General features: G+C 35.0%; 1 protein-coding gene across 2 annotated transcripts in view; it reads right to left on the minus strand.

Annotated features, from left to right (window-relative positions):
• Positions 1-16,044, minus strand: part of abca2 (ATP-binding cassette, sub-family A (ABC1), member 2) — a 128,775-nt gene that overhangs the window by 52,204 nt on the left and 60,527 nt on the right. Inside the window, exons 3-11 of one of the 2 annotated variants that reach the window (XM_068221438.2) lie at positions 14,546-14,657; positions 11,991-12,154; positions 9,776-9,897; positions 9,237-9,347; positions 6,949-7,122; positions 6,629-6,850; positions 2,012-2,364; positions 1,774-1,933; positions 492-620 (exon numbers count right to left, since the gene is read on the minus strand). In XM_068221438.2, the coding sequence (XP_068077539.2) occupies positions 492-620; positions 1,774-1,933; positions 2,012-2,364; positions 6,629-6,850; positions 6,949-7,122; positions 9,237-9,347; positions 9,776-9,897; positions 11,991-12,154; positions 14,546-14,657 (1,547 nt within the window). Of the gene's footprint in view, positions 1-491; positions 621-1,773; positions 1,934-2,011; positions 2,365-6,628; positions 6,851-6,948; positions 7,126-9,236; positions 9,348-9,775; positions 9,898-11,990; positions 12,155-14,545; positions 14,658-16,044 lie in introns of both variants that reach the window. The other variant, XM_005165230.6, reaches the window with a different exon arrangement.

Below are 16,044 nucleotides of genomic sequence, written 5' to 3' on the forward strand. Positions count from 1 at the left end.
ATCATGCTTTGTTAGTTTTTTAAAAGTTCAGTCTTTTATTTCATGCAACAATGTGCTTGATGAAGAATGAATTTAACTAATATACGCATTTAATGGATGAATTACTTGCATTAGAAGAATATTTAATTATACTGTAGACAAACATCTTCATGGAGTAAATAAACATACTGCTAATTTTTCCCATGAACACATCATGGAATCGTGATTGTATGAAATGAATGAACATCAATGTCATATAGTCGAAAATCAAAATATTTTATTTTTATTATTTGAGAACAGGGAGAACAGGCACTTTATATGGGTATTTGTACTAATTCAGACCTGTAGAGGCCTGATGAAAGACATTACAAATCTTGACTTATTAATATTATTTTAACTGGTTAATGCAGAATATTTGTTGCTGCGTTTTTTTTCTGAGAGAAATCTTTACCAACGACCACATGCATGAAACCAAATACTTTTAGATTAGTGACGGAAAGAAAGGGTGTTACCTGCTGGAGCCACATCAGGTGATTTTGCAATTTACCCTCCTCTAAAAAGGCCCTTAATTCAGCAGAGATGTTGAGCCACACACGGGCATAGTGAGTCACATTCCCCACAAAAGCAAAGGTCTCATTGGCCTAAAGAGAACAAACAATATCATAAAAAATGTAACAAATCAAATGATTTTCTATTCAGTGGGTACAACATAAATTGAATGAAATAACGAATGAAGAATTTTTCTTTATAAATGCCATTTGAATTCAGAAGAAATGAAACAGCATAAAAATAAAACTATTTGTTTGCACATTCAACTGCAGCATAATAAATTGTGAATATACTAAATATTTAAAAATATTTACAGGCTTAAAGGGATAGTTCAACTAAAAATCTAAATTCTGTAATCATTTACTCATCCTTTCACTTGTTCAAAACCTGTTTGTCTTTTTTTCTGATGAAAAAACTATATATTTTGAAGATAGCTGGAAACCTGTGACCACTGAATTACCAGTCAATTGTGTTTTTTTAATACTTTGGAAGTCAGTGGTTACAAGCTTCATGTATTATTTTATGATCAAAAAAAGAAAGAAACTTAGAAAGATTTATAACTACTAGTGGTTAGGAAACAGTGAGTAAATGTTCAGGTAACACTATTTTGATGGTCCCTATTGCACATTTTGTTTACTAAGTGTTGCATTGCAACTACATGCCAATTATTTCTCATTTAAGTATTAGTAGAATGTCTGCTTATTATCTGCTGATACTGCTCCTTCAACAGACATTTAACTGACTATAAGAAACTTTGCAAGTACATGTCAACCTACACAAACCATAACCCCAACGTAACAGTCTACTTATAATCTATTGAGAATTAGTTGGCATGTAGATGCAATGTAACAAAAAATTCAACAAAATGCATTAAAGGGCCTATTAAAATAAACTGATACCAATGTTCATTTTTGCCCTTAAAACATCTTAATGCAGGAACAATATCCTTGGCATCACTTTCATGTTTTCCCAGCAGCTGAACTTTAAAAAAACTGACAGCCAATCAGAATCCAAACCTTTTTATGAGAACTTAAGCATTAATATTAAACATAACAATATTACATGTTGGTGTTGATCTACAGTAGCCAACATTTAAAATGGATCAAAATGTTATCATCCCAAGACAAAAACGAAGGTTGAGCAATAGAATAGGACAACTTTGATGAAAGGTTTTGATCCACTTCAATTTTTGACTACTGTAGTTATCATTCTTGGTGTTAGTAGGCCTTTAGAGTCTAGACTTGCCTTTTGTATGACCTTGTCCACCTCTGAGTCAATGGGAGAGTAAAGGATTTTGGGATTTGTAGTCATGAGATGTACAAGTAATCCTAAATTTCTCTGTTCTTTGCTGGTGAAGCCCAGAGAACTCATATTTCCTTGTTTCAGCGCTTCTGGTTCGAAAATCCTGATAACACAAACAAGAATGATAAAAATAATAATACAAAAACATCACATTTCACATTCAATAAGAAAACAAACTCACCTATTATTCCCACAAAGTATGGGTTGAAGTCCTGCCCACAGCTGAACAAATGCAGAAAACTGTGATTTGGGGTTTTCAGCCTCTGCCTCGCTCTCAGAAGCTCCTACTCCTTCCTCCAAAGAACTGTCAGTTGTATTGGGACCCCATGTGGTAGTGTTGGAGCTCCAGGAGGTGGTGTTGGCCTGAGGAGGAGGCTGGTGACCCGCACAGGCCCCTTTCGGCAGCAGTCTGGCCAGACCTGACAGTAGATCCACGTCCCTCAGCAGCCGCTCCACATCAGCCAGGTTCTTCAGGAGAGCCCCGAGACGGGACTGATCCAGCAGACCAGACATATTAGACTGCTCAAGACGCAACTGGAAGAAGTGATTTAAGAGGAATTAGAGAGGAGAAAAAAAATATGCACTGTAAATATGAAAGTCAAGGTGTTTTTTCAACTACTGTATGACACTTTTGGCTTTGAAGTGTTGTAAACCTTCATAACCACAGTTTTTGTAGAGTTCTCAAGAGTTTTAAAGGTGCCTTATAATGAAAATCTGGGTGTAACAAGGCATAGTAAAATTATAAAAAAATCAGTAAATGGAAATAAGAATACCGCAAGCCTCAGATATCACTGTTCCCTTTTTATCAATCACAATGGGCCAATCAGAGGACAAAACAGACTGTGATTAGACTCACGGGCCATGCCCTCAGCTTTTGCATGCATGCCTACTTTAGGTCATTAATCCAGAACTGACGAACAGCTACGTCATCAAGAGAACACGACTCATATGCAGCTCTGAGATCATAAAAAAGCTCTGAAATCATTAATATGCATGCCTCAGGCTGCGTTTGATAAGCCAAACATTTTATACTGATACAACAGTGATCATTTTGCTCCCTTAATTGTTTTAAGGGTTTAGTTCACTTATTATGTATCTAGGACTTTTATTTAGAAAACGCGAGCCCCAAATTGTTTACTGTGAGTATGAGACTTGCTTTAAACTCCCCTCAGGATGCAAAATGCAAGATTTGCTGATTACAATTTATCCATCTTCGCTCTGAAGAGGCATTAAGGCATGTTTAGTTACATATTTTGCTAATGTATAGTGTTTATTGTGAAATTTGTTCCATATATTTTAACAAACACACGTGGACTGCTGAATCATGTCAAATCGCTCAGCTCAACTGTCATCTGTTCATGCAGAGGTTGATATTATTTCTTGGCTGTGACTATAGCTTCAAAATACAACACGATACACCTCTAGCACTCTCTTTTGTCAACTTTAAAATTGAACCTTTATCCACAACAGATCTGTTGAGCAAAATAGGTTAACGTTACTCTGATTGGGTTTATATTTGTCTGTGTTCAGTGTACATCATGTTCTGTGTGTATGTGTCTGTAAGAGCGGCATGTCAGAGCAGAGCTTATTAATATTCACGACACGAACCATATATGGTCAATCATGGACCTTATGATTATAGGGGTATTTTATGGAGTAATGAATTAGCTTATAAAACCGTTTCTAAATTTTTTTTTTGAACTTACCAAAGCCATAACATACTATGTAGATATCAGAGAACACTTTACCTTACTAAATTTATGCAGTAAATGGCACCTTCAATATGTTCGCTAATGTTACATGCTGTAACTATCCATGTCTTTCCTATTGAACCAACTGTGTTTTAGATTATGGGAGGTTTGAGGTAGTTCCTCTCAAAAAGGCTGAAACTAAATATTTAAAATGATAAGGTTAATGTTACATACTGATGTTACATACTGTAACTATCCATCTTCTTCCTAATGAGCTGACTGTGTTTTAGATTATGGGAGGTTTGGGGAAATTCCTCTTGAGAAGGCTAAAATAAATGATTTAAAATGAAAAGGTTGTACTATAATCTTTTTACATTCTTATGCTAATCTGTATCCATAATGCGACATGGTGCAACAAGTAAATCTATGGCAACAGATCTTTTCAGCCCGCTGCATTCTTTTCTTCTTGATTATTCACTGTTATCACAGAAACAATGTAAATCAGTGGTCACCAAACTTGTTTCTGGAGGGCCGGTGTCCTGTAAGTTTTAGCTCCAACCCTAAACAAACACACCTGAACCAGCCAATCAAGCTCTTACTAGGTATACTTGAAACACCCAGGCAGGTGTGTTGAGGCAAGTTGGAGCTAAACCCTGCAGGGACACCGGCCCTCCAGGACCGTGATTGGTGACCCCTGATGTAAATAGACAATGCATACTCTCCATTTTTATTCTATATATATATCACCATAGTTTTTTCTATAATTGCACTTTATAACTTACACCTTATATTTTTTCAGCTTAGTCCCTTAGTTTTATATTTTCAGCTTAGCCCCTTTATTAATCTAGGGTCGCCACAGCGGAATGAACCACCAACTTATCCAGCAAATGTTTTATACAGCGGATGCCCTTCCAGCTGCAACCCATCTCAGGGAAACATCCATACACACTCATTCACACTCATACACTACGGACAATTTAGCCTACCCAATTCAACTGTACCGCATTTTTTTGGACTGTGGCAGAAACCAGAGCACCCGGAGGAAAACCACACAAACGCGGGGAGAACATGCAAACTCCACACAGTGACCTTCTTGTTGTGAGGCGACCACTACATACTGCGCCACCACATCGCCTGATCTAATCTAATCTAATCTAATCTAATCTAATCTAATCTAATAAATAATTCACTTGATTCTTATATTTTTCTCCACAAATCTTCTTCCAGGGCTGTTTTAGCATTGATACCTTTGATTTGCAGTGATTACTTTTGTGTAAAGCAGGTAAATAAAGTAATTGTTTTTTTTATAAAAAAGTGAAATCTTTAGATTATGAAATATTATCACTCAATGTTCAAGTTAATGAGCATTATTGATTAAGACACAGCACATACTGTAGAGCCATACAGTACTACAACACTATTTAACATCTGCAATATTGCTGCAACCAAAATTAATCGAGATTCATAGTGTTTTAAAGGCAATTTCATCATGCATTTATACTTTCAAATGTGATTTTAAATATTTAATGGTTGCAGTACAATAATGTCACCTCATTACACCCATTATATTATTTATTTTCCTAAAATAATGGAAATTCTCCTCATTTCCAGTGCCATTTCCATGTCTTTAATTCTTTACAGTGTTTAATAGGACACTGAGGATAATAAAATAGAGGTGGAAATTAGATTTTACAATTATACAACAATTTATCTATGGCAACACATCTTTTCAGCCCACTGCATTCTTTTTTCTTGATTATTACTTTTTTTTTTATCACTGAAACAATATGAATAGACGATGCATACTCTCCATTTTCGATATATTCTATAAATAATACATTTGATTCTTATATTTTTCTCCCTTCCTTTTTGCATGGATACTTAAACATAATTTTCTCTTCATTTTAATTCTATTTGTAGTAATTACTTTTTTCTAACTTTAAAAAAAAAACTTTTTTATGAAAAGATGAAAATTAATTATTAGATTATGAAATATTATCACTCAATGTTCAAGTTAATGAGCATTATTGATTAAGACACTGGTACAGCACATACTGTGCAGCCAAACAGTACATCAGCCCTATTTAACGTCCGCAATATTGCTGCATCCAAAACGAATCAAGATTTTGGGGTCATTCGTGGTATGTTGAGGACAATTTAATCATGCCTTTATACTTTTGAATGCCTTTTTTAATATTTTTATGATTGCTGTACAGTAATGTCACTTTATTACACCCATTATATTACTTATTTTCCAGAAATAATGGAAACTCCCCTCCACAGTCATTTCCAGTGCCATTTCCATTTCTTAAATTCTTTATTGTGTTTAATAGGACACTGAGGAGGATGTTATGGAGGTGGAAATTAGATTTTACAATACAACAATGGAATAAATGACTGCTCACAATAACTATCCACCAACAGTCAAATTATGTGTACATGTACACACTTTTTCGACGGTGTACTTGTCTTAAATTCTTTATTGTGTTTAATAGGACACTGAGGAGGATGTTATGGATGGGGAAATTAGATTTTACAACAATACAACAATGGAATAAATGACTGCTTACAATAACTATCCACCAACAGTCAAATTATGTGTACATGGACACACTTTTTCGACGGTGTACTTGTCTATTTGTGTCTACATATGTGTGTAAAGTGTTTTTTTTTCTTTTAAGTATTTTCTTTTACGCAATTATTGTCTTTTACATATTTATTGTCAACATTGTTAATAGTATATACACACACACACACACACACACACACATATATATATATATATATATATATATATATATATATATATATATATATATATATATATATATATATATATATATATATATATATATATATACTATTAACAATTTTATTTTAAATTAAACAATTTTTTTTTTTGGAGTATGTCGTTTTATTTTGCTTTTCACTAAGTTTTTCATTCATTATAGCACACATGCTGCTGATGATGTGACAATAAAAGGGATTTGATTTGATTTTGACTGATTTGGTAAAATAAACAATTAACAAACAAGAACATTTAGCCAAATTCAACAAAATTACAGTATTTTGCTTAAAAAAAAGTGTTGTTCTTGCACATACTGTACCTGATCAAAGACTCTCTGTGTGTCAATCTGATCTCTCAGTTCTTCACTCAACTGTCTGAAAAGCTCCGCCCTCTGCCCAGCCCCTAAACCACAAACAGTCGTGCGGTAGGCCTGTAAAACCGCCTGTTGTTTCTCAGGGACCAATAGGATTTTGCCAATCTCACTGTTCCCTCCTTCCCCACAGGTAAGGCTTTCAAGCACTGCACCAGTCAACAGAACTCCCTGAAAAAATATAAGAGGTACATTTGTCAGCCATGGACACTGAACTCAAGGATATGATTCGAGTGGAATGAACTGTTAAAGTGTAGTGTCAGACTGACCTCCATCTCACGCAGTGCTTGAGGATCGAATTTTTGACCTCCTACACCGCCAGCGATGCCCAACGCCTGGGAGAAGACTTTGAGAAGAGCTTGACGGTGAGCAGCTTTTGTGGGATCTCTCAGTGCCTTCTGAATCAGACCCCCGTCTAGACTGTGCCAGCCTCCAAGTAGTTGCTTCTGAGCATAAATAGGGATAGACTGAAATGTCATGTCAAAAATCTGGCACGGGCTCATAATTACAGTTAATGTGTAAGACTGAGTCAGCTCGGACACAAGGTGCACGGGCTCGGATAGGGTCAGGTTTAGTTTTTTGAGCCCAATCTATTCTCTAGTCCTGTCACTAGTATTAGCTGGAATACCCAACAGACTCACTAGTGGACACTCTAGATATATGTACACTCCACCAGGACTACACTTCCCATCATGTATTGTGCTAATCAACCATCTACAGCTGTTATCAACCTGGACACTGATTACACCGACACAGCTGCAGGACATTACACACACACTATTTAAGCACCCCACTCACACATCTTCATTGTTGCAGATTGTATTATGTTTCATGTTATGAACTTAAATCAAGTGTTTCTTGCTTTCTGTGTTTAGCACTGTCTGTTCTGATTCTGGACTGTTCTTTGTTTTATTATTGTTTGCCGCCTAATTTGACCTTTGCCAGTTTGCTGGATTCACCCTTTTTGGATTAACTTTACATTTTTGTTTTCCTTCTGGTTTGACCCCTGCCTGCTGACCATTCTGGAACTCCATTTCCATTTCCAAACCTCATCCTTACAAGACCATTTGAAAATTCTCAGTTTCTCTGGATTTCCAATTTAAATGTAAAATTTTAATTAATAATAAAATATATTAAAAACTCTTTCTTCCAAATGTAAAACAACAATCTTGTCAAGTTTTGTTTGAATGAAAACATAATGGTGTCATGTTATCAGACATGATTATACTCCTTTTTAGGCAACACAATACCCTTTTTTACTTGGAATTACTGGTGGAATTACCCTGATTTTCAATTACAACAAATTAAACATTTTGTTATTCTGATCAATTATCATTTTCTAAAATAAAAAAAACTCTATCTGTCAGTATTTTTAATTTCAAACATATTTTAATAAAAAAAGCAAACCTTTATCGATCAGTCCTTTACAGAATAAATAAAATATTAATATTTTACTTGAACCCATATCTAATAAACCCTAGTAATCCAGTGAAACTGATTATTTTTAACAGTTATTTTCATTTTTACAATACGAATAATATTATTATTACTACTACTTTCTTAACAATTATGTGTTTTTTTTTTTGTTTTTTTTTTACAAGTGTGGGTACAATAATTATTGTATTATTATTATTATTATTATTACTATTGTAACAATATAAATCATTAAATGTACAAAATATGAAGAAAAAACCCAATAAAAAATCCCCACATGCAGGAAGGGGACTTTTTTTCCACTCACTTCAGTAATCAGCCACTTGCCACTGATGCACAGTGAGATGACGGCTAATCGTCTACTGACTCCAAACTAGAGTTTCAACACCCCATCATTAGCTAAAACTCATTTTTATGACTATCAGAATTAATGCGTTAATATGACTGGGCTTAGCAAATCAAATCTAACGACTGTAAAAACAGCCAAGGATTTAAAGTCAAGAGAGAGTAAATAATATATTGAAGAGACGCTGTCTGCTTGTTTGCGATGTCTAGGCCTGGGACATAGACAGGTGATTTCTCAGGACACATCTGTCAAGTGGTAGGTATATTATGTGTGGTATTCAAAAAAAGTTGCTTACAGCAGCTCAGCGAGTATGAAATATGAATGAGACAGGCACTGCAGCGGCTCAAGCATTGCATTAAGTCTGTAAAGTTTGAGACAGTTATACTATTATCCAAATGTTGTGTGCTTGCATTCCTGTCAGTGTAGTATTTTCACTTTCTGTGCATTTTATTAGAGTTCAAAAAATATAAAATCAGCGTTAGTCATTTTTAAGCAGCCTATACGTTCATATTTTTTCAATTAGCGGGTGCTTTTTTGCAAAATGTGCTTCGAGGGATAAAGAATAATAATGGATGGGAAAAAAAGAGGGTTTAATTTTTGGAAAGATAACAATATGTGAAAGAAAAAGGCACTGTTGCATTAACATATTGTACATCAACATGTTGTTTTTAATTTATGAATGAATGAAGAAACAAATGAATTAATTAACTGTTATATATTATTACATAAATTCATTAACGTTCAAATATGTGTATTTTCTGAAGGGCATCACTCTACCTCCAGCTGTACAAGCTTCTCGCCAGGACTGTTGAGTTGGTGCTGTCCTTCATCTCTTTCTCCTCCCTTTGATCCCGCTTTGGGATACGTCCCAAAGATGAGATTATACACCTGAATAGAGTACACACACACAGGCACACACACACAGGCACCGATTTAGAAACTCCTATCTCACACACATCCTTTAAATAGCCAGAGAAAAGAAGCAACAAAACTCCCTGAGGAAAATTAACATTTCACTCGCAAACTCACAAGAGCATATCTCAACACTTTCACATTGACTGTAGCACGTTAACCCCACACATTAAAGCGCTGGAGCTCCTCTGCCCTGAAGCATCAGATTCAATCGCACATTCTCGCGCTCTGTTGTCATGCAGCGGAATCACTAATGGAGCTGCAAACCCGAGCGGAGACTCCAAAGCGGATGAAAGCGCGAGGAGGCTCGGAGGAGCACGACGCTGAGTCATGATTCAGACTTCAAAAGCGTTGCTGTCTGACCTGAGTTTGACAAAAAAGGCAGATGAGGTGAGAAGACAGACCTCTTTTAGATTGACGGGGGAGGAGAGCAGCAGGCTGGACGTGTCGTTCGGCAGGGAGAGATTTCGGATCAGAAACTGCTGGAACATCGACTGGTTCCTGAGGACGCTTCCCACAGTGAAACCTGGAATACATTACATGTACATTGTTTAACAAAAAAATATGTACTTTTCTGTAGCTTTAAATGAACACTACTGTACAGTACAGTACAGTGCTTTTATTGTCCTGTTGATATTGACACCTTTAGTAAATATGAGTAAAGAAGGATGGAAAAAAGGTCTTTATGAGCCCGATTTATATCACTTACATCTGACTGTATTATAATCTATTGCCCTAAAGCTGGCCATTTTTAGTGTTTTTGCTGTTTTCTTATAGCCACTTCCCATTTTGTAAACCTCAACAACATTGTTCCTCAAATCACAGCTTTGTTCTTCTGTTTTTAAGTGTTTGAGAGTGGGAAAAAAAGGAATATGTGCTTTTAGTACACAATAAAACTTACATTTCTTGGTAAAAGCATGAAGTGTGCACTTTTCCCTGTAGTTTTGACTTCTTACTATACATTTGATCGAATACTGTAAGTATATGTGAGTGTGAGGCTTCTTTTATAGAGCCTTAAAATATATCAATTAGTAACTCCAAAGCTTTAAAGGTTGATTCATCAATAAACTTCAGGCAAGTACAGTACAAAGAGGCCAGTGTAACATTTAGCTTCTCTATTGGCCTTGTAATATTATGCAATGCAAATACATGTGTCACACATTTTCAGATGACTCCTGCATCCACAAGTCAACTTTTTCCACTATATTGCACAACTTAAAGAGTTTGCTTTACTGTAGCATGGTTTGCATTTCTGCTGCAGTTTGTTACCATTAAAAAATAATAATAATATAAATAAATAAATAAATAAATAAATAAATAAATAAATAAATATATATATATATATATATATATATATATATATATATATATATATATATATATATATATATATATTTGTTCTGTTTTGTCATTTAAAATGATCCTATGGAGCCTGCTGCTGACTGTTTATTTAAATCTAGCAGTTCTGGTGTGTTGTGTAATCAATCAAATGACGTGGGAAGTGACGTTTACCTCTAGCCAATCAATGATCTGCAGCATTTACTGTTTGTCATGCCACATTTATCATTTGTACGGCATACTCAGAACCTCAACTGAGGTGTAACTAAAATACCAGCAACTAGATATCGCGCACAGTGGAAATCCCCTTATAGTGAGCTGTACCGTGCAGTGGAAAAGCACCACATGACTTTTTTTTTTTTTTTATTATTGCACATATTCATTGATCTCAAAGAAATCAGCACAATGCAGGAAGTCTGTCACTTTAGGTGTGCCTCTAAATATGAATGTTATTATTCAGTGTGGTCTATAATTCCTTTAAAAAAACACATCTATGCCATATACAGTTAAAGTCAGAATTATTAGCCCCCCTAAATTATTAGACCCCTTAATTTTCCCCCCAATTTCTGTTTGACGGAGAGAAGGTTTTTTCAACTAATTTCTAGACATAATAGCTTAAAAACTCATTTCTAATAACTGATTTATTTTATCTTTGACATGATGACAATAAATAATATTTGACTAGATATTTTTCAAGACATTTTCATACAGCTTAAAGTGACATTTATAGCTTAACTAGGTTAATTTGTTTAATTAAGCAGGTTGGGGTAAATAGGCAAATTATTGTATAATGATGTTTTGTTCTGTAGACAGTCGAAAAAAATTTGCTTAAGGGGCTAATAGTTTTGTCCTTAAAATGGTGTTTAAAAAATTAATAACTGCTTTTGTTCTAGCCGAAATAAAACAAATAAGACTTTCTATAGAAGAAAATATATTATCAGACATACTGTGAAAATGTCCTTGCTCTGTTAAACATCATTTAGAAAATATTTAAAAAAGAACAAAAATTCAAAGGGGGGTTAATAATTCTGACTTCAACTGTATATGCATCTTAATGGTTGGTAATATGTAGTTATTTTATAACTTTTGTTAAGCTAGTCATAATTCTACCACAATAAAATATCATGCAATCAGTGTCTGAATTAACTTGTCACCAAATCAGACAGTAACAGCAGCACTGTGTTACTACCGTACTGATTTGCTTCTAATTTCTAATTTGCATAAAGACATGCAAGATAATGAAGTCTGCTGCATGTTTAGTATGTCTGTGCATTTTCTGACCGTGGCTGGTGTTGTAGTGGCTCTCTAGAGGGCCTTGTGCTGAGCTCAGACTTTCGAGGTGCTGCTGCAGAGACTCAAGCTCCTCTCCCAGACTAGGCCTGTCTGACGTAAACAAGTGATTCTGCTCCACAACTTCACTTATCCTTTCCAGCAGTTGAGTCACACTGAGACACAACAGAAACACTGAGGTCAGAGAAGTGAACTTTAATCATAAGAGGAGCAAAGAGAACACACGAAAGAGAAGAGAAGATCAAATCCCAAATGTGAGGTAACTCAATAGAAAAACAGCAACAACAAACAAGTATAGGATATAGACCATAGATTATTAGAGAGATTAAAAAAAAGTTTTACAGTGTTTCAATATTTGCAGCATCACTGTTACATGTTTATATTTACACTATACATATTTATACACCAGTTCTGTCTAGTTTTTGAATCTAATTGGCTGATAGTCGTGGGATATTCTGCAAATAACAGCACTAGTACCGCCTCTTCACCCTTGTGTATTACTCCGCCCACATACAGCGACAAGCAGAGGACACTCAACAGCTTGACAAAAATTGCTGCTGTTAGACAACATAATGTACTTTTGATGCTTTTTTAGTAGAGAATGTAGTTGTTTAGATTGCAACTATGCAGTTTATTTATAAGGATAGTGCCTTTTTAAAAATATTTATAACTTCAGAGCATCGGATTCAGTGCATTGGCTGCCATCAGCCTGTCTGAGCAGACCAAAGAAACGGTTATAAGAAGGAAGAGACCGCATAATAAGTCCTTAGGTAAGAAAAACTGCATTTTCTGAGCATAAAATTCAAACTACAACTGAACAAATTATTAGAATTAAGCGCAATATTACAGGAGTAACAGTGTGATGTGGCTGTATATCGGCACTGGTGAGAGGCATGCATTGGCTCAAGGGAACTCAAGTCAACAAATGTCTCCCACCATTGTCGACATACAGCCACATCACACTGTTACTCATGTGATATTGCGCTTATACAACAGTTATTGTATCATATTGCTCACTTTCTATACAATTTTTCAGACATATTATTTATTCAATCACCACGTCCTTATAGTGTTATTTCGGTATTATTAATAATAAATTCCTTTTTTAAATTGTTAATATCCAAGTCAGCTTACAATGACTTTATATTATTTGTTTATTCGTTCAATATTTTAGTTATTTTGTGCATTTTATTTTCTATATTTTTACTGAGCGTAGTTTTTTTTTTCAGTTTTACTTTCTGCAATTTGAAACTTGTACTTCTTAAGTATATATTTATCATCTGTTCATTGTATTGAGTATCACCAGGTAATGAGAGTGTTATTTTAGAATCATGTATACATAATTATAGTATTTATTAAAATTTGCTTTTTGTCAGTTTCAATTATTTTCATTTATATTTAATCTATTTTTATTTTATTTTATTGTATGTGTTAGTTATGCATAGGTTTTTATAATAGCTCTTATGCCCAGTGTTGTGTTTGTATTTATGATTAATCTATGTGGCACCGTTATTCTTCGAGACATGACATTTCGTTCCCATGTATGCCCACGTATGTAGCGGAATGACAATAAAGCTTGATTTGTCTTGACTATTTTTAGAACTTCTAATGTAATAATACATGTAATAGTATTGTAATGTAATATTATGTGTAATAGTACTATAAAGATTAATGAGATTGAGAATTTTTTACTAATATTTTAGAGTTAATGTTAAATGTTTTTATAATGTAATCTTTTGCTATTTTGTCATTTTTATTTAAAAAAAATATTTCTCTGGTAATAATTTTAGTTAACAATATAACCACTGGGTTATGTATTGTGAATTAATATTCATTCATTCATTTTCCTATGGCTTAGACGCTTATTTATCAGGGGTCGCTACAGCGGAATGAACCACCAACTAATCTGCCATATGTTTTACGCAGTGGATGCCCTTCCAGCTGCAACCCAGTACTGGGAAACACTCATACACTCTCGCATTCACACACTATAGCACATATCTTTGGACTGTGGGGGAAACCAGCGCACCAGGAGTGGAACATGAGCAGAACATGCAAACTCCACACAGAAATGCCAACTGACCCAGCTGGGACTCAAACCAGCAACCTTTTAGCTGTGAGGTGACAGTACAAACCACTGAGCCACAGTGCCACCTGTGTATTAATATCCTATGCACAACTAATGCTAATAACTAGATAAGTAAACTGTTTTTTTTTTTTGTTTGTTTTAGTTAGAACAATAGAAACAATGGGCCTTTGAATTATGTACTAACATCTTATTGTATCCTAAGTATTAATACTAGTCAGTACCAACTGGTGATACTGGTAGACTAGTACAGAACAGTTCAAGAGCAAAAAACGACTGAGGTTTCTGAGCACAAAGATAAGATCCATTGCACAATCTAACAGCTCATATAATCTAACTACAGGTGGTGATGGTGACTGCAATTCACACCCCATAATGAGAGCAGAATACATTAGAGCTCATCTTAGTCATCAAAAGAGAGGGAGTAAAAATATCAGAAACAGAGTGTAGGTGGACTCACGTGGAGTTTTTATACTGCAGGAAGCCAAACTCATCCCGCTGACCATCCGGACACAACGACTGCATGATGGGAATGATGCCCGCCGAGGTGAGCGGCGCCGCGCTATAGAAGGCTGGACAGAACCGGGAAAAATAGACCACGGCGGAGGCACGGAGAGAATGGAGGTGACAGGAAAGTGAAATCCAGTATTGCAATGAGGTTTAAATGGTTTTGATGAAAGTGAATTGAAAAGAAAACATGATTTTTTTTTTTTAAAGCAAAGCAGCGTATGAATGGAGGTAAATGATTACGGGCAGGAATGCGAGTAGGATGTGGGATAACACAACAAACAATGGAGATGCCATTTTTCCCGAGGTCCACGTATCAAAGATTTGGGGAGAGATTAAAAGACAGAGAGAGAAAAAGAAGCAGCCGTCATATCAGAGAGCAAACACGGGGTCAGAGAGGGTTTCAGATGTCAGACCGTTTGGATAAACTTTGAGTGGCCTTCAGATTATTCACTTCATCACACACGCTGAGGTTGACTGGACAAGCTGTCACTGGAGAAGAATAAAAGCAGCATTGTGGTGTTGTGTGGCTCTTGTACACCCACAAGCTGCCAGTCTCGTCTTCTATAGAGCGAAGGAGTGGACAGCAGTGTTTAGATGACTCACTTCCGCACCGCAACCTGCTCCTGTATACACTCGATATGGAGTCAAGTCACAGGGAGAGGTAAATGGTCGCATTTGTTTCTCAAAGGCCACGACGACTGCAGGAGTGACAAACAGAACACCTAGTTTACAAATCCTTATTCGGTCATTATGTGAATGATTCTGCTTTGAATTAAATGTGCATCTGTGATAGGGCTGTTCGATTATGGGAAAAATCATGATAACGATTATTTAAAATGATTATCAGTGGGCCATATAATAAAACTTTTGACCTTAATATGGTTTAAAAAAATGTTTAAACTGCTTTTATTCTAGCTGAAATGAAAATATTATAGACAATACTTTCTAAGTTCTTTATTCTGTTGAAAATCACTTGATAAATCTTTAAAAAAGAATAAATATTGAACAAGTGTGCTAATATAATTTTAACACATTTCTAAACATAATAGTTTTTATAATTCATTTCTAATCACGGATTTATTTTATCTTTGCCATGATGACAGTAAATAATATTTAACTAGATATTTTTCAAGACACTTCTATACAGCTTAAAGTTACATTTAAGCTTAACTAGGTTAATTAGGTTAACTGCAGGTTAGGGTAATTAAGCAAGGTATTGTATGACGATGGTTTGGTCTGTAAACAGTCAAAAAAAAATTAGCTTAAAGGGGCTAATAATTTTGACCTTAAAATTGTTTTTGAAAAAAATTAAAACTGCTTTTATTTTATTCTAGCTGATATCAAACTTTCTCCAGAAGAAAAAAATATATATTATCAGACATACTGTGAAAATGTCCTTGCTCTGTTAAATGTCATTTGGAAAATATTCAAAAAAGAAAAAAAATTCAA

This window comes from Danio rerio, chromosome 5 (genome assembly GCF_049306965.1).
Source record: "Danio rerio strain Tuebingen ecotype United States chromosome 5, GRCz12tu, whole genome shotgun sequence".
NCBI lineage: Eukaryota > Metazoa > Chordata > Actinopteri > Cypriniformes > Danionidae > Danio > Danio rerio.